At 34.7% G+C, this 15,617-nt stretch overlaps 1 protein-coding gene across 2 annotated transcripts in view; it reads left to right on the plus strand.

Annotated features, from left to right (window-relative positions):
* Positions 1-15,617, plus strand: part of RANBP17 (RAN binding protein 17) — a 240,644-nt gene that overhangs the window by 200,881 nt on the left and 24,146 nt on the right. Inside the window, exons 23-26 of one of the 2 annotated variants that reach the window (XR_015795121.1) lie at positions 2,352-2,566; positions 5,246-5,384; positions 6,740-6,824; positions 12,406-12,541. Coding sequence is in view for 1 of the 2 variants with exons in the window: in XM_088134974.1 (XP_087991100.1) it covers positions 2,352-2,566; positions 5,246-5,384; positions 12,406-12,572 (521 nt within the window). In the remaining variant the exon portion in view is untranslated. Of the gene's footprint in view, positions 1-2,351; positions 2,567-5,245; positions 5,385-6,739; positions 6,825-12,405; positions 12,573-15,617 lie in introns of those variants that run through there. The other variant, XM_088134974.1, reaches the window with a different exon arrangement.

A 15,617-nucleotide genomic window follows, 5' to 3' on the forward strand; every position in this document is an offset into this window, starting at 1 on the left:
CAATATAGGTTTTTAATGCAAAAATTGCATTTCAAATTTTATACGAAGCTCCAATTTGGATTATGGTTGTCAACAAAAACATAACCCAACAGCAGGTGAAATTGTTAAGATCACTTTTAAATGTTCTAAGTTGTGTTCCAAATTCTGTAATTGTCCTGGAAACTGGGCAGTGCTCTTTGAAAGCAAAAGCTTGGCTAAGACCTGTTAAGTTTTGGTTTCAAATATATGTTTTCAAAAACACGGAAGGACTGCTATATGAATGATTCCTATGTAGATACGTGGTTTAAACAGGTAACCCAAAAGATTGACCAGATTGGTATGGATCCTGATTATTTGTTTTCCAAGGGTATGACTTCAGCATTTTATTGTATTAAACAAAGGTCATGGGATAACTCAGTACAGGAATTATTGGCAAAAGCGAAAGTTCCATGCTTACTTGTGACATATTCAATAAATTACAAATACACTTTTCAGCTCCCAATATATTTTAGTAATTTACATTTAAGTAAATAGAAAATAGCCTTTTCAAAATTCCGATTAAATGTGTTGCCATCAAATATGCTATATGGCAGATTTCAAAAGATCCCTCTCTCTCAAAAATGTTGTCCCTGTAACAGTACTGACCTTGAAACAGTGAATCATATTTTATTGCATTGTGAATTTTCAGCAGGATATTATCTGGCCTATTTTAAAATCAAGGCCAGGAAGACAAATTTCTAAATATGTTAAAATTTTACTCACAGATAAAAATCCTAACATTACAGACACAACAGCCAAATTTTTAACTATGGTTATAAAAAGAAGGTCTTTAGTAGCACATCAATAAATTTGAGTTTTAAATTTATCAATTTAGTTTATTTGTTAAACTATTTTATCTAATGGTGAAGTTTAGATTACCTCTGTACTTTGCTATTTGGGCCTTTTGGCCATAAACAAAACACACACTCTCTTTCTCTCTGTATGTATATATATATAAATAAATAAAAACTAGCACTTTGAATTGCATCAGGCAATTAACTGGTAACCAATGCATGTCCTGCATAATAGATATAACCACAGCAACTGCTACCAGCTTATATATGGTCTGTTGAATTTTAGTTTCTAAGTGGTCTTCAGAGGCAATCCCTTGTAGAGCACATTACAGAAGTCTAACCTTGGTTGATAAGTGCATGATTTGGTATAGCCACATTCTCCTGCTCTAGGAAATATGACGGCCAGTGTGCCAGCGGAAGCTGGGCAAATGTTCTCCTGGCCACTGCTCCCACCTGCCCATCTAGCAGTAGCCATGACCAGGAGGACCCCCAAGTCATAGGCAGGACCCCCAAGTCAGGACAGGGCCACCCCTCAAGAGATGACAGAACCATTTTGACTAATGCCATGTTGCCAGGGGTTCAGTTTCAGCTTGTTCCATCCTATCTAGATCCTGACAACCCTCCAGACAAGACTTATATGAAAATTTGCAGTAGACAATAATCAAGCATCCATCATTTGAGGGATATGTTCTCTCAGCCTAGTTCATTTTTAGTAGTAGGCTCAGATAGGGTAGGAATGCTTCAAGTAATTTTGTCTGGGAATATGAAACAGGACATGGGCAAACTCGGTGCTTTGTACTATAAAAGCCAACATTTCTCTTCAGTATATGGTCATGTAAAGATTTAACATTTGGTACCCATGTATCTTTATCACTATATTGCAGAAAGGGGCAATGTAAATATTGGCAGAGTTACATTTACAATATAAACAAGTAAAATCTCTGCATAAATTAATGATGTTAGGATAACAATCATTTTCTCTTTCAGATGTTCCATTGGTAAGTAAATAAATAGGCAGAATAAAATCCTTCATTGTTAACCCGATCTCCCTTTGATTTTGGGTGGGTCACTGAAAAAAAGTTCCTATTCAGGCAAGCCTAGATTTGGCCTTAAGAGGGAAGAGAGTTCATTTTTTCATTCTTAAAATACTTCTTGAATTTGGCAGATTTTTACTACTAAAAAGCTTTGTTCCCAAGAATAGGTCTTGTCTTTTCCTTATATAGTTCAGTGGCAACTACGTAATATCAGGGGAATATCAAGTAGTCCAAGCCATAGAATAACGCCACCCAGAGTTGCTTTGTGTGAGATGGGCAGCTATATAAATGTGATATATAAATAAATTAAATAAATAATATCAGCCTTTAATTCTGTCCTAGATGTAAGGTAGATCACATGAACTCTCCATTAATAGTTGTCTAAAACAAATATATTTTAGTAACAATAAAAAATAACAGTTAAATGAAAACGCTAAGTGACACAGATTCCAGGTTTTTCAGTTACTTATGTCAGTTTCTCTTCGTTTTTTCTCCTTGCAAACAGGTAATCAGATCCTGTCTCTTGGGACTCTGTCAAAGGATCAAGTTTATCCATTGAAACTCAAGGGTATTTCCATCTGTTACTCTGCACTCAAATCTGCCTTGTGTGGAAATTATGTCAGCTTTGGCGTCTTCAAGTTGTATGGGGACAACCACTTTGACAATGTACTTCAGGCCTTTGTCAAAATGCTGCTCTCAGTATCCCACAGTGACTTGCTAGTAAGAAATTATTCATCCTGGGAGTCTTTATGCAAATTATGTATTATTACCACAGGCTTAAAATGGAGATAGGGTGGTATCTAGAACAACTTAAGTGCATTTCTTTTTTGACTCAACTGTATGCATGCGTTAATAGTTCTTACACATGCAATATTGTGTGTAGTTTCATTAACTAATTAATGAATGCTTACTTTAAAATATTTAAAATATGTCATCAAGATAATCACAGATCACTGCTAAATGGATAATAATCCACAAACTGCAGCAGGATTGTTTTTGACATTGTCAGTTTAAACTTGCTGATACGTTGTAAATCAGTACTCCTCTGACATCAACTCCTGTGGATTGACTTTAATGGAGGTGACAGTCTTACAAACTACTATCTGACAAGTGAGAGGGAACTCTCCTAAGAGCAAAACCTTACCGCTGGATCAAATAAGCTGTTCATCTTGTACAGCACCAATTTCCACCTAGTGTAATAGGAATTACCTTGGTTTATGCAACATTCCCTCCTTTACTCAAGCAAAATTTTAGGAAAATTAAAGCAGTGTGGCAAATTTATAAATCCCCTTTTTAACAGACAATTTTTAATTTTGTAGCAGATTTTTTTTAAAAACATATGTAAGTAATTATAGATTATGTTAGCAATCACTCCTTTACATCAGCATTTCCCAAGATAAACACTAAAGCAGCATTGGATGCCACGATTCTTTGCTTGCGTATCCCAAAAACTGTTCCCAAACAGACTGAGAAACAGTGACAGTATTATTAAAGGAGACATGCAAACATCAGAAAGGGAAAATGCAAACAAAAGAAAAGGGTGTCATTACATTTTTCCCCTCCCCTTCATCTGAGTTGCATTATTGCTTATGCTTAGTTGCATCATTGTGCCCATTTTAATTCTGCAGTCAGAGAGCCTTACCTCATTGTCTTCGGTTGAAAGAACAGCAGTGCATAACAATGATAAAATTCCACAGCTGATGCTATGACTGTGAGAGAAGTATTTAGAACTATTGGAATTATTATTTACAAACACCAAAACAGCTTGGCAAAGGGCAATGGTAGCCACAGAGAATATATTTGTGAAAGGACGTACACGATAGGCAGCACAGTACAATGGGATAAGCACTAGTAAGCAGCTGTTGCACAGTTATTTGCAAGATTGGATAGCAAGTCACTTTCTACAATCAGAGATCATCTAGGAAGAAATTAATTTATAAGATCTGAGTCAAAGTATGGCATTTCTCTGAAGCTTTTATTCAATATAATGTTACTTTAACTTCCATTTTCATAATGTTGAGGGCTCTAATTCAGTTATTGCAAAATATTTGACCTGATCAGTTTTTATATCTCTAAGCTGAATTTTTATAATCATTTGGGTTGTAAGCAAGAGACTGAAATGTGGTAGTTGTGTATCTCACCTTCAAAAAGGATATATCAGTAATATTTTCAGAATTAGAAAGCTAATTTGTTTAAGTTTTGTTTGTATTAGATTTTACTATTATAATCAACATTCTTAATACAAATTATATGGGTGGTCTGTGTCTTCCTCAGTCTTGGGTCCTCTACCAGAGGCCTGGGAGTTTGAGGGTTCTGCACAGTATCTTGGCTATTCCTGGCACGGCTCTCTTCTGGACACAGAGCTCTGAAGTCATTCCTGGGATCTATTGGAGCCACTCTCCCAACTTCGGAGTCACAGCCTCAAGTGCTCCTACTGGGACCACTTTGGCCTTTACTTTCCACATCCTCTCTACTTCTCATTCATTCATTCATTCATTCATTCATTCATTCATTCATTCATTCATTCATTCATATATATATATGATTAGGATTCATATATATATATATGATTAGGATATATATATATCCTAAGACAGTTGAAAATAGAAAGCTTTTACTTACTTCACAATAGAAGACAGCGCAGGTAGTACAACCATTGCCTGAATAGTTGGACAGTGTGTGCTTTCAGTAGCAGCCAGAAATATGTGTATTCTTGCAGAATGTAATCTGACTTGAATAGTTAAATATTTCAAAATTATATGGATCAACTTGTAAATTTTTAGATAAAATGTTATGAGAGTTGCTAAAAGGAAAGCATGGAATGAACATAGAGATGCACAGAGCTCCCAGTAGCACAGAGAACTGTAACTGTTAGACCAGACACAGGTACAGACTCACTTCAGTTTTACTAGGTTGACAGAGTAAAGGGAACATCCTTCTGCTCCATCTTGGATTACAGTTTAGAAACCCTGCATAGGGTTTCTTTCTCTTTCATATACTGTACATATGTGCACTTGCAGAGATCCACAGCTATACACCTGTACATATAATTACATACATTTGGATATTCTGGATTAGTAAATATACAGATATGTGTATCTTGTAATTCTAATAGTAGTCTGTGGTTATATTTCCAGTGGGCATTTCACCCCCTTGCTGTATTGTGGCTCCTTGCTGTATTGTGTAGCTAGCAGAAAAAGTGGCTGAATAGTGTCAGGATTACATCAGCATTTGTTTGGTCTGTTCTGCCTAGAATATAGTATACTTCTTTTAATATAAAAAGAATTTAATGCAGTTGATAATATGGAATATGTTAACGCTCTGTTTTATTACAGTAATTTTTAATAAGCCATGTAATTTCTCATTGCATCATATCCTCTCTTTCTCTTCTCTCCTAAGCAATACAGAAAATTAAGTCAATCTTACTACCCACTTTTGGAGTGTCTTGCACAGGATCATATGAGTTTCATCACCAGTTTAGAGCCACATGTACTGATGTATATATTTACATCAATATCTGAAGGCCTAACTGCACTTGGTAAGTACACAAAAGAAATAAACTAAGAAAGAGTGTAAAAGTTATTATAAAGCAGACAAAAGCAACGTGGCCACAAATAATCAGGTATTTGATTTAGTTACCATAACAATGTAGCACATAATTATTTATCTATTCATGAGTCTTTTGTAAAAGACTAAATGTTCCTCTGTTCAGAAGGACACTTTTACAGACTACTAGAAGAGACATGGGCATTATCTTCAGCCAAAGAAAAAGATCTAAGGATAGGTTGTCCAATAATAATCTTTATTCTTTCCAGTGTATTCAAATGAAAGCACTCTCTTTTCAAGGGAAGCTAAACAAAAGACATCACTTTAAAAATTTGTTTTATGATTCATGTTGAGATTTACACTTTCCTAATGTTGTAAGATATTTTCAAACATTTGAAAAGTGTAAATCACAACATGAATCATAAAACATTTTAACATTCCAGTTACTTATCACATAACGCTCCATAAGCATTAATACAATAAAACAACATAACATGCTGCAATCATTGTCAATGTAAAACACATATTCCAGAACACAAATAACTTAATACAGTATAAATAGACTAAAATGCTTTGTTGCAATTATTACTGAGGAAAACTGATCAAATGCCTCCAAGTGTGTGTAAATGTAGAACTATTCCTAACCAATTTATTCAAGTTTCAGTGAAATGATTGAAGATAATCCTACCAAAGATACCTGTATTTGTGAATGTGAAAACTGGTTGCTATGAGCTTTGAGCTAAAATAATCTGTTCATAATAAGATTAAAATCTTATTTTATAAGATTTTATAATGATTAAAATTAAAATGGATGGATGGATGGATGGATGGATGGATGGATGGATGGATGGATGGATAGATAGATAGATAGATAGATAGATAGATAGATAGATAGATAGATAGATAGATAGATAGATACCAGCATGCTACAAAGTCAAGCACCAACCCCCATACATCTCAAAATGTAAAAAAGGTGGTTCCCTTGTTTTAAAGAGGGCTGATCTGTCCAGAAAAGAGAAAAAAATGAGCTGAAGAGCATCTGAAGCAACCTGACTAGTTCGCTTCAGGTAAATAGGTGCCTTCACTGACCAGTTGCGAAAGAGACAATATGTCTTTCAAAATTCTGGAAATCATACATACATACATACGTTCATACACATGCAAACACACACACACACGCCAATCAGTACATGAAGGGCATCAGTCAATATTACTTTTCAGTCCTCCAAAGCCATGGAGCCTGCCCTCAAAATCAGTTCCACTGCTTTTCTAAGTGATATTTTCTTATACTTTTCAACTTCTTTTGTCAGAAAGACCTGTACCATTTTTTGTCTCTTAAATCCTCAGATTAAGCCTGTCACCCCTGCTACTATTTTACAACGTGGAAACAGTCCACAAGATAGCAGTTTGAGACCTTCCATTAAGTTAATAGGTGAGCTGGGATTGAAATGTGGGCTTTCTGATCCAAGTGCAGTTCTTGGCCATAAAATAGATCCATATTTTATGTAAACATAAAGTAACAGTTCCTATTGCTGAGGTGGTATTGGATATTTGTAAGAATGAAAGAGGTAAGTGAGAAAATCAAGTGTCAACTCATTTTTGAATTAACAAACCTATAAGTACTGTTTTTAAAACCTCAGACCATAATCTTAGATTACACAAATAGTAGCTAATACTATGTGACTATTAAATACAAAATGGCCTTGTGGATGTGCTAACATTAAAGTGGTAATGTAAGAAACAAACATCCTGGGCTTATTTAAAAAGAAGAATAGGTCAAGACTACTGTTTGTCAGCATTTGTCATTTTTTAAAGTAATTTTTTCTGATATTTCATTTTTTAATTTAAGGTTTTCTCCCTTTTTCCCCTTGCATCACCAAAATGTTTGACATAGAATATAATTGCACGAATTAAACAGTACAACAAAAGACATGAAAACCCACATCTTAAAACTTCTTTTAAAAGAAATTATGAATGGAAATACAATGGGCATCATAGTTCCAGACTTTATATTCTGTACTCCGCATCTGTCTGTCTGTCTGTCTATCACATTTGTACAGCCACCCATCTAACATAGTGACTCTGGGCAGTGTACATAATAATATTTATTATTTTGGAATATCCTTGTTGTCAATCATATATAATGGAATCCCACATCTATTCTTGATTGTAAGGATAAATATTTCAAGAGCCCTTTTTCTAAAATGTTTATTTGGCCCTTTCACTCAGTGGATTGGAACCAATTCCTATATCCTGTATGACATCTACTCACTAATCAAAGCTTTTCTCTTTTTTTTTCCAAATAATTTTATTAAGAATTATAAATGAAAAGAATAAAAGCCAATACAGGCTACAAAAAATATAAACAGAAAAATACAAAGGAAAAGAAAAAAGTGTGAAAAAGAAAAAAAGAAAAAGAAAAAAGTAATTTCCCCCCTTTCATCCCAGCAAGTAAAGACAATCTTAACACCTTATCACTATCTCTAGATGCAACATAATCTCTCTTCACCCCATAATCTCTTCATCTGTTGAATTAAAAAAAACAAAATCCAAATGCTTCATCAGTCGTTCTTTGTCAGCAAAAGTCCAGTAAGGACAACCAGATGTAACTATTTTTCTCCTTTAGCCCTGGTCAAATAAGCCAACCTTGTATTCCTTCCCTAAGTTTTTAAAAATATCTTTTAACCTCTTCAAAAAGAGTTCCAGAGCTAGTTTTCTGTTCACCTTTGCTTCAAGCCAAAAATCTTTCAGAACTTTAGCAGATTCCTTTTGTATATCCAATACGTAAAGTATCCTTTTGTTTGTCACTTCTAATAAAGTTCTTCAAAACCCAACAGAGCTCTTTTGTATATCCAGTAAATAAATAAATAAATAGATATAGTCAGTTTTATGGTTCAATATTTTTATATCTCCTTTTTTTGGAATAAGTCATCCATCGGTTCCATTTGTGTGCCCATATGTTTCTCCATATCATTCTCATTACTTCTTACATTTAAGTCCCCCTTCAAAGTAATTTACTAATCAAAGGTTTTCTAGATTACATGCTGCCATTCATTAACAAAAGTGAAAGCTTAATATTTTCTACATCCAACTGTTGTTATTACATGTTAAATAGATTAGCTTGTTTACTTTCAAAGTTGAATATCTTGAGAAGAGGTCATTTTGGTCTTGGGTAAAAGGAAAACAGGTCAGAGAGCATTTCACTTAAACCATTTCCCTTCGTCATAAACAAAACAAAGCTCTTAAATTATGTCATGCTCAATAGCATTGCCACTTGCTAAATAATGCTCCCATCTACATACATTTATAAAATGCCCAAGTGAGTTTTTCAAATAGCAGTACCTTGGTTCTCATGTAAAGAGAAGTTAGTTTAAATATAAATGCCATTATTTCTCATCCAGGTTGTTATTAGGTATTATTCCCCTTTTCCTCACTTGCTTTCCCAAGAGCAGCAACTGTCAGTCTTCCCCTATTTCTGTGTTTCTCTTTTAATCCATTTGTTTACCTAGCTTGAGTAAAATGCAATAAGCTTCAGCAAATGACTCTGTGTCCATTAAAATCAGGATAGGGGTCTTGCATAACATTTTCCTCTGTTACACCCATACAGTGAGAAGAAAAATGAATGTCACAACCATCTTTGATATACGGTTATGGGAAAATATAAGTAGCTCTTAATACTTAAATTGTATCCTCATGAGCAGATAAACCTCTCCACTGTGCTGCTAAGATCACTTACAGAAGAAAATAAATATCTACTTGTATGGTATCAGCATGTTTAGAGCGTTTTTAAATGGACATTCGTGATTTACTTTGTGTTATTCAGTTTTCAAACAAATAGTCAAAATGCTGGTTTAAAAGTACTGCAAAACCTGCTTATGAAATATGCATTTCTAGATATCTTTTAAAGTGTTCACTGCTTTCATATGCGACCAAAAGGGAAGAAACCTGTAGTAAAGAAAACATAATGGATCAGATCCTTTATTGTGTACATAAACAGGACTCACCAACTAATACCTAGGGCTAGATCTGTGTTCAGTTCTTAACATGATTTAGAGGGAAGTCTAACATAAACAAGAGAGGTGAAAACCTGATTGTTTTCACACAAACTAATAGATTCATCTAGTTTGGACTATACACTTTCCTATATGCATTATGGGAACAGAGTTCTGCCTATCCATCCTCTAGGTATCTGTATGATGGTTTCAGTACCATACCTTTAATTATGTACTGCAGTATATCTGTGAAATATTTTGGAAAAGAATCAGTGATACACCTGATTAAATACATTTACTCTTCTTCAGCTATGACAACCATCATCCCCTTTTTGGAATCAGATTAGATTAGATAGGGCCATTTGATATTGTTCTGTCTGTCTCCCGCCCCCCCCCCCCGATTTGAATAATGATTCAATGTTGGTGCAAAGCAAAGTTAAACTCTTCTATGTAAATGACTTCTAATAAATTAAAAAAATGGACAATTAAAATTGATCATATTATTGAATACTTAAACATTTAACTCTTGGGCAAAATGCACAATTGAGCATTTATAAATATTAAATCATGCTCTTTAGAGAGAGAATTGCTGTAGGAAATCTTTACTTGGACTTCCTTTCTTTAAACATCCAGAATAACTATCACATGGGTATTTCCTCACAAAAGCAATACCTGTATTGCAGATGGGGACGAGGACAAAAGTGGTTATGAGCCCAACCATGAATTCTTTTTCTCATATAGGTATCTAATAAAACATTACCTTATCTTTTTGATATGCTGTGGAACAAACATTCCAAGGTGGCTTTATTCCCACAACAAGCATAGAATTAATATTCAACTCTTTGACACCAGATGCTTAAGCTGTTTGGATAAATTTGTTTTTATATTTTGCATTTACTTTTTGCAATATTCTGAATTTATGCTTTTACCTCTCCATTTAAAAGCATGGCCAAATCCATTCTATTACATTACCTAAATGTTAAGAAAAAGAAATTTTATGAATTTGTCCTTGTTAGCTTTGTATAATAATCAAATCATCTATGCCATTCCAAGCTGCATGATGTAGAAAGGCATGTTGTTATTTGCTCTTCAGATAATGAATGGAGTGGATGTATTTTACAGATAAACCAGAGACAAATATTTGCTTCAGTCTGCATCCAGTAGAAATGGGGATTGTCAGAAATTCAGAGGAATGTTTCATACGTGGTAAAATGAAGAGAGTCTTGAGACTAATTGTGGTTAAATTGTCTGCAAAATCTTTCTTAACATCCCAGGAGAACTTAGCTTAGGAAAAAAATATTGCAGTGGTGTTGAAAGAGAAGTAAACTTCAAAACAACATTTAGAAACCAGAACTGGCACAGATCAACATTCCATGCCTAGAGGGAAGTTCTCAAATACTCACTGCAATATTGGCAAGCTTCCACTTATCACAGTTTAGGGGGATACACTTAATTGAGTCTATCATATACCTTGCAATTCTCCTTCAAATGAACAGTATTTTAACAGTAATGCTTATGCACATGCATATATCATTCACAAAGAATCCAAAGTCAGTAATATAATATCTGAAAATAATCTATATTTGCACACTTTAGAATTAATGGAGGCTGTGGTTTTGTCCTCACTTGGAAACTGAATGAACCCTAAATATTAATAATCTCACCTTTTTTCCCACTGCACAGTGTTCTTTCCAAGTTCTTTTTTCTGTCACAAATAGGCACCTAAACTATACCCACTAGTATAAAAGAATGACTGCTCCTAAAACTAATAGAAGAAATGCTGCTTTGAAAATCTGTGATGTATTTAAAGAGGCCTGCATATTCCATGAATGACAAATTGCGTGAGATTGGTGAATCTATGAGCAGAGTATAGCTAGATTACCAGCTTGTTGTAACCACTTGCTAATAAGTGAAAAGAAATATGCACAATTTGAATAGTATGTATTGAAACAACATGATACAACATGTTTATGGTTCAAACATGTTTTGTATCAAAACTACTAGCTGAGTTTAGTATAAATAGAATCAATGTTCTCGAAAAAATGTCAGGTTTATTGAGTAATATATGGATTCTGAAATTACTTTGATTTGTATTGTACATCCACAGTTATTTTGCTATTACAGTATTCCATGGAATAGCTGCCTGTTATCTTTCAAACAGCAAATTATAAAACAGGTGTTTATTGTTATAATCTTTTGTTTTAAATACAGCAAATAAAGGTCCTTTGCTCTGTTTTTTCTCACTAGTTCTTTTGAAATATGTCCTATCTGAATTTTTATTATATCCAAATAATATAAATAAATCTACCCAACAAGTTACATATTTCACAGGGAGGGGTGGTGGTTTTGGGTTGTTTTGCTTCTGGTTTCTTGGGAGGGCGGGGTTGGCTGCTCATTTTGTTTCCCAACATTTATGTCATCTGAATATTTAGTTTTCCATATAAATACAGATTTAATATACTCTGGTTTCTCTCCAGATTGTATAAATGTTTTGCCTTTTAATATTTCTGTAGAGAAATATTTCTAGTAGAGAAATTTGGGTCACTTCTCCAAAGAGTTGGTATTAAAAAGTATCTGTGAATGCCACAGGTATTCAATCCATGTAAGCATTTTTATTCCAACCATGTCAGTGGTTTTTCAGATTGAATGCTAAAACAGGAAAAATAATACATTTTTTTTAATTCCCCCAAGTACAAACTCTTCAGAATTCATAATTTCATAGCAATAAGGAAACAGCTGGATTCCTCCAATTTGTAACAGCCAGCAGGAGTGCTTAAAACCAGGCAGAACACCAGCCAGTGGGGTGTTAAACTCTCTCTGTGCTGTGGTAGAGTGAAAGATAAGGGACTGTCATAGAGAAATCTACTTGGAATATGTTGGACCTACAGAGTAAGAGTGGTAGAGTGTGTCAAGCCATCTAACCTTATTATACTTCTGTGATCCCTTCCCCATTTCAGTGTACATTGTTGATAGTGAAACTATTTCAGAAATTGTGACTTTGTATTTCTTTTTTCTGGACAGATACCATTGTCTCCTCTAGCTGTTGTGCAAGTTTGGACTACATTGTTACCTATCTCTACAAGCACATAGCAAAAGAAGGAAAGAAACCCCTGAGAATCAGAGAGATTTCCCAAGATGGGCAAAGATTACTGCATTTCATGCAGCAAAACTCTGAGGTGCTGCAGCAGGTAAACTCAGAATCACTATTTTGCTTTTCCCTTTTCTGAACTTTCTTTTTAGAAGATTTTTTACATTTAATAATACAGTTAGGGTTTTTTTACCACTGCAGTTACTAGTGACCCCATTTCAGTCATCCCTACAGGCTTCTGCATTGTCCCCCAAAGCATCTCACTTAGATCTGTGTTAATTCAGTGTCAATTCAGTGACCCAGGAACATATTGACAAACTGATGTGATTATAGAATTTTAGAAGCATTTACACACAATGGAATATAACCTAGTAGATGACTGTCTTTTGGTGGAATACTCAGTGAAAATGTCAACAGAGAATACTGTTGTAGTGAAAAAGGCATTGTAAGGGACTGAAATTTTTAGAAGAAGCCTTTTTTGAGGCCTTTCTAATCAGGTATATAACTGCATTTTGAATACTGCACAGACTTTTTAAAAGCTTTTCACATCTTGTAAGGGCAGAAGCATTAGGACGTGCGCTACTTTGAATTCAGTTTTGAAAAAACTGCTTTGGAGCACACCACTGCATGAATAAAGTACTTGTCAGTGACTCATTAAAGCTGATATTTTTGTTTCCAGGATTGTGAGGTTGCAGCAAAAGCTTCCCCTGGAAACAGATGCAGCTGCTTTAATGAGCTGCCAAGTGCTTTGTTAGTACTCTTTTATGTTCTAGAGCACTATTTTGGAATCAAATCTGAAGCATTGCACAGCCTATTGGGCATATAGTTGTCAGTTTTTTAAAAAGTCAACTTGTAGCAACAGAAGCTAGCATTATTAGATGTCTTCCAACAAAGACTGGATTGACATTTGTTGCGGATTCTTTAATTTAGATTTCTGCATTGAGCAGGGGTTGGGCTCAGTAGGCTCATGGTCCTTTTAACTCAATGATTCCCTGATATTAAAGTATTTCACATTAACTTGTTTTTAAAATAGCTATTACTAGAAAATGAAAATGTCATGATCTGGAGAAGATAAAAGATCAATTAGAATTGTGCTTCTCTAATACTGGTAGGAGATAGAATGAACCTTGATAAAGGATTTAATGTGTTTCCAGATGACAGATTTGTAGACATTTTAAGTAGAAGCTGTTAATAAGGATCTCATTGAAATTATTGCTTAAATGTATGAGATGTATTCAAATCACAGTAACATTAGTTGTAGAGTTCTCATGATCTTCAGGAACCTGAAGATAGTGCTGATGGTGAAGTACCAGGAATAGTGGTTGCCATTTAAGTGTACAAGATTTATCTTTCTTATTTATTGCTGCGATTACTTTGGGTGATCTTTGCCTCCAAATAAAACCAAATTGAGAAGTAATACATAGCATAATATTTAAGCACGTATAGGACTGTTATTACTATCCTCAGTGATTCATTGCCATCATTGCTTTACATTGCAACTTCCTGGAGTAATCACTCTACTCGAGTAGAGTAGAAATTGATGAGAACCTAGAAATGTATTGCACATTTGCCTATTGCTGAGCATTGTAGTCTTACTCTAAAGTTCAGTTGTGTAATTGGGAAGATCAGGCATGTTGGCCTCAAATCCAGATTTTCCTACATTTGCTGTTCTTATGACCTTAATATCTTATTTTGTGTCAATGATACTTGGCAATCCTAAAATTTATAGCATATGAATAAACTATGATCTGTCTTTATTAGCTTCGCAATCTGTGGAATACATTATATTTAGTTTGAATGTAGGCTTTCAGGTAGTCTTTTAAATATTTATGACTGGTCTCCAGTAGTCAGCATAAATATGATTTGCATTAGCACAAGTCACACTGCATTGAGTGCTTCTGATGTCAACCATTCAGTGTACTAATACCTGACATCATCTCCCGAGGTCATTGCCAATTTTGACCTTTCTCCTTCTATACAGTTTCTCTACTCTCAGAAGCTCTTTTGAATTGATTTGAAATTTTGACTCTTCCCTTTATGAGGCAGTAAAATTGATAATTATTCAGATGGGAACTGAGTGCTGAGTGAAAAATCAATTCTACCCGCTCTCTGCTGCGTATAAAATTACTTCTGACTCTGCTGGTCTGAACAAATGGGCAAGGTAAAAGCAGCAGGCAGGAATAGTAGAAAGACTTAGCTGGATAAAGCTAATAGCCTAAAGGGATAGCTCTTTGAGATGAGGGAGTGAGCCAGTTGGGGGTGGTTATCAACAATGATGGGACTCATTGATTATATGTTTACATCAGATTTCCATTGGGTTATAAATCAGCCCTTGAATAGAAATAGAACCCTAGGCCTTGCATCTTACCAAAGGGACAGTGAATTAGATTATTCTCATTTTCACACTCAGATGAAAAGTGATCCATTGATTATTCATCGGCAGGCCATTAAACCATAGCTTTAGAGCTGATTTGACTATCATGGAGGCAAATGAACAAGACTGTTGCTTCACAACGAGAGGTTTCAGTTTTCTAGACAGCTGTGTCTTGTAAGTAATGCCTAACCCTATTAAAACAAAAGGGTTATTACAAATTGCTTAACAGTGCTAGAAAACTAGGCCCTAATGACTAATTGTACTGTGAGCTTAAAGAGACTTGTCAGTTCTTTAAAGTGATGCAATGAAGCTAAATATTCTCCCAATTTGTCTGCTTTGATGGAAACACTGTTACATCATGTCTCTTTTAAAGCAGGAAGGGTATGTCCCTAAATATTTGTACAAGTCATCATATATGTAGAATTAATTGGGGAAAAGTATAATTAAGCATATGAAAATACATTTGAATACACTGTTACATGACAATATTGCTGGATTATCTGATTAAAGGTATTGTAAAAATTCAAGTTGTAAATCAAAGATGCCATTTGCAACTCAGGTAGACTGAGAATCAGTTGATTTGGATTAAACAGCCCCACCCTTCTTTTCACACCCATTGTTATATCAGATATACCACCACCTTTTCTATTGTCATTTTACCTTCAGCACCTGGTACCTTGTGCAGCTGTTCTTGGTTGATTAACAGCAGCATAGCCATATGGGTGGTATTTCAGTGGGACTAGGGGAAAAAGTGCTCTTAAACTTTAGGGC

Source organism: Python bivittatus, unplaced genomic scaffold (assembly GCF_059951505.1).
Source record: "Python bivittatus isolate LINGU-HERP-01145 unplaced genomic scaffold, Pbiv_v1 ctg000020_np1212, whole genome shotgun sequence".
In the NCBI taxonomy this organism is placed as follows: domain Eukaryota; kingdom Metazoa; phylum Chordata; class Lepidosauria; order Squamata; family Pythonidae; genus Python; species Python bivittatus.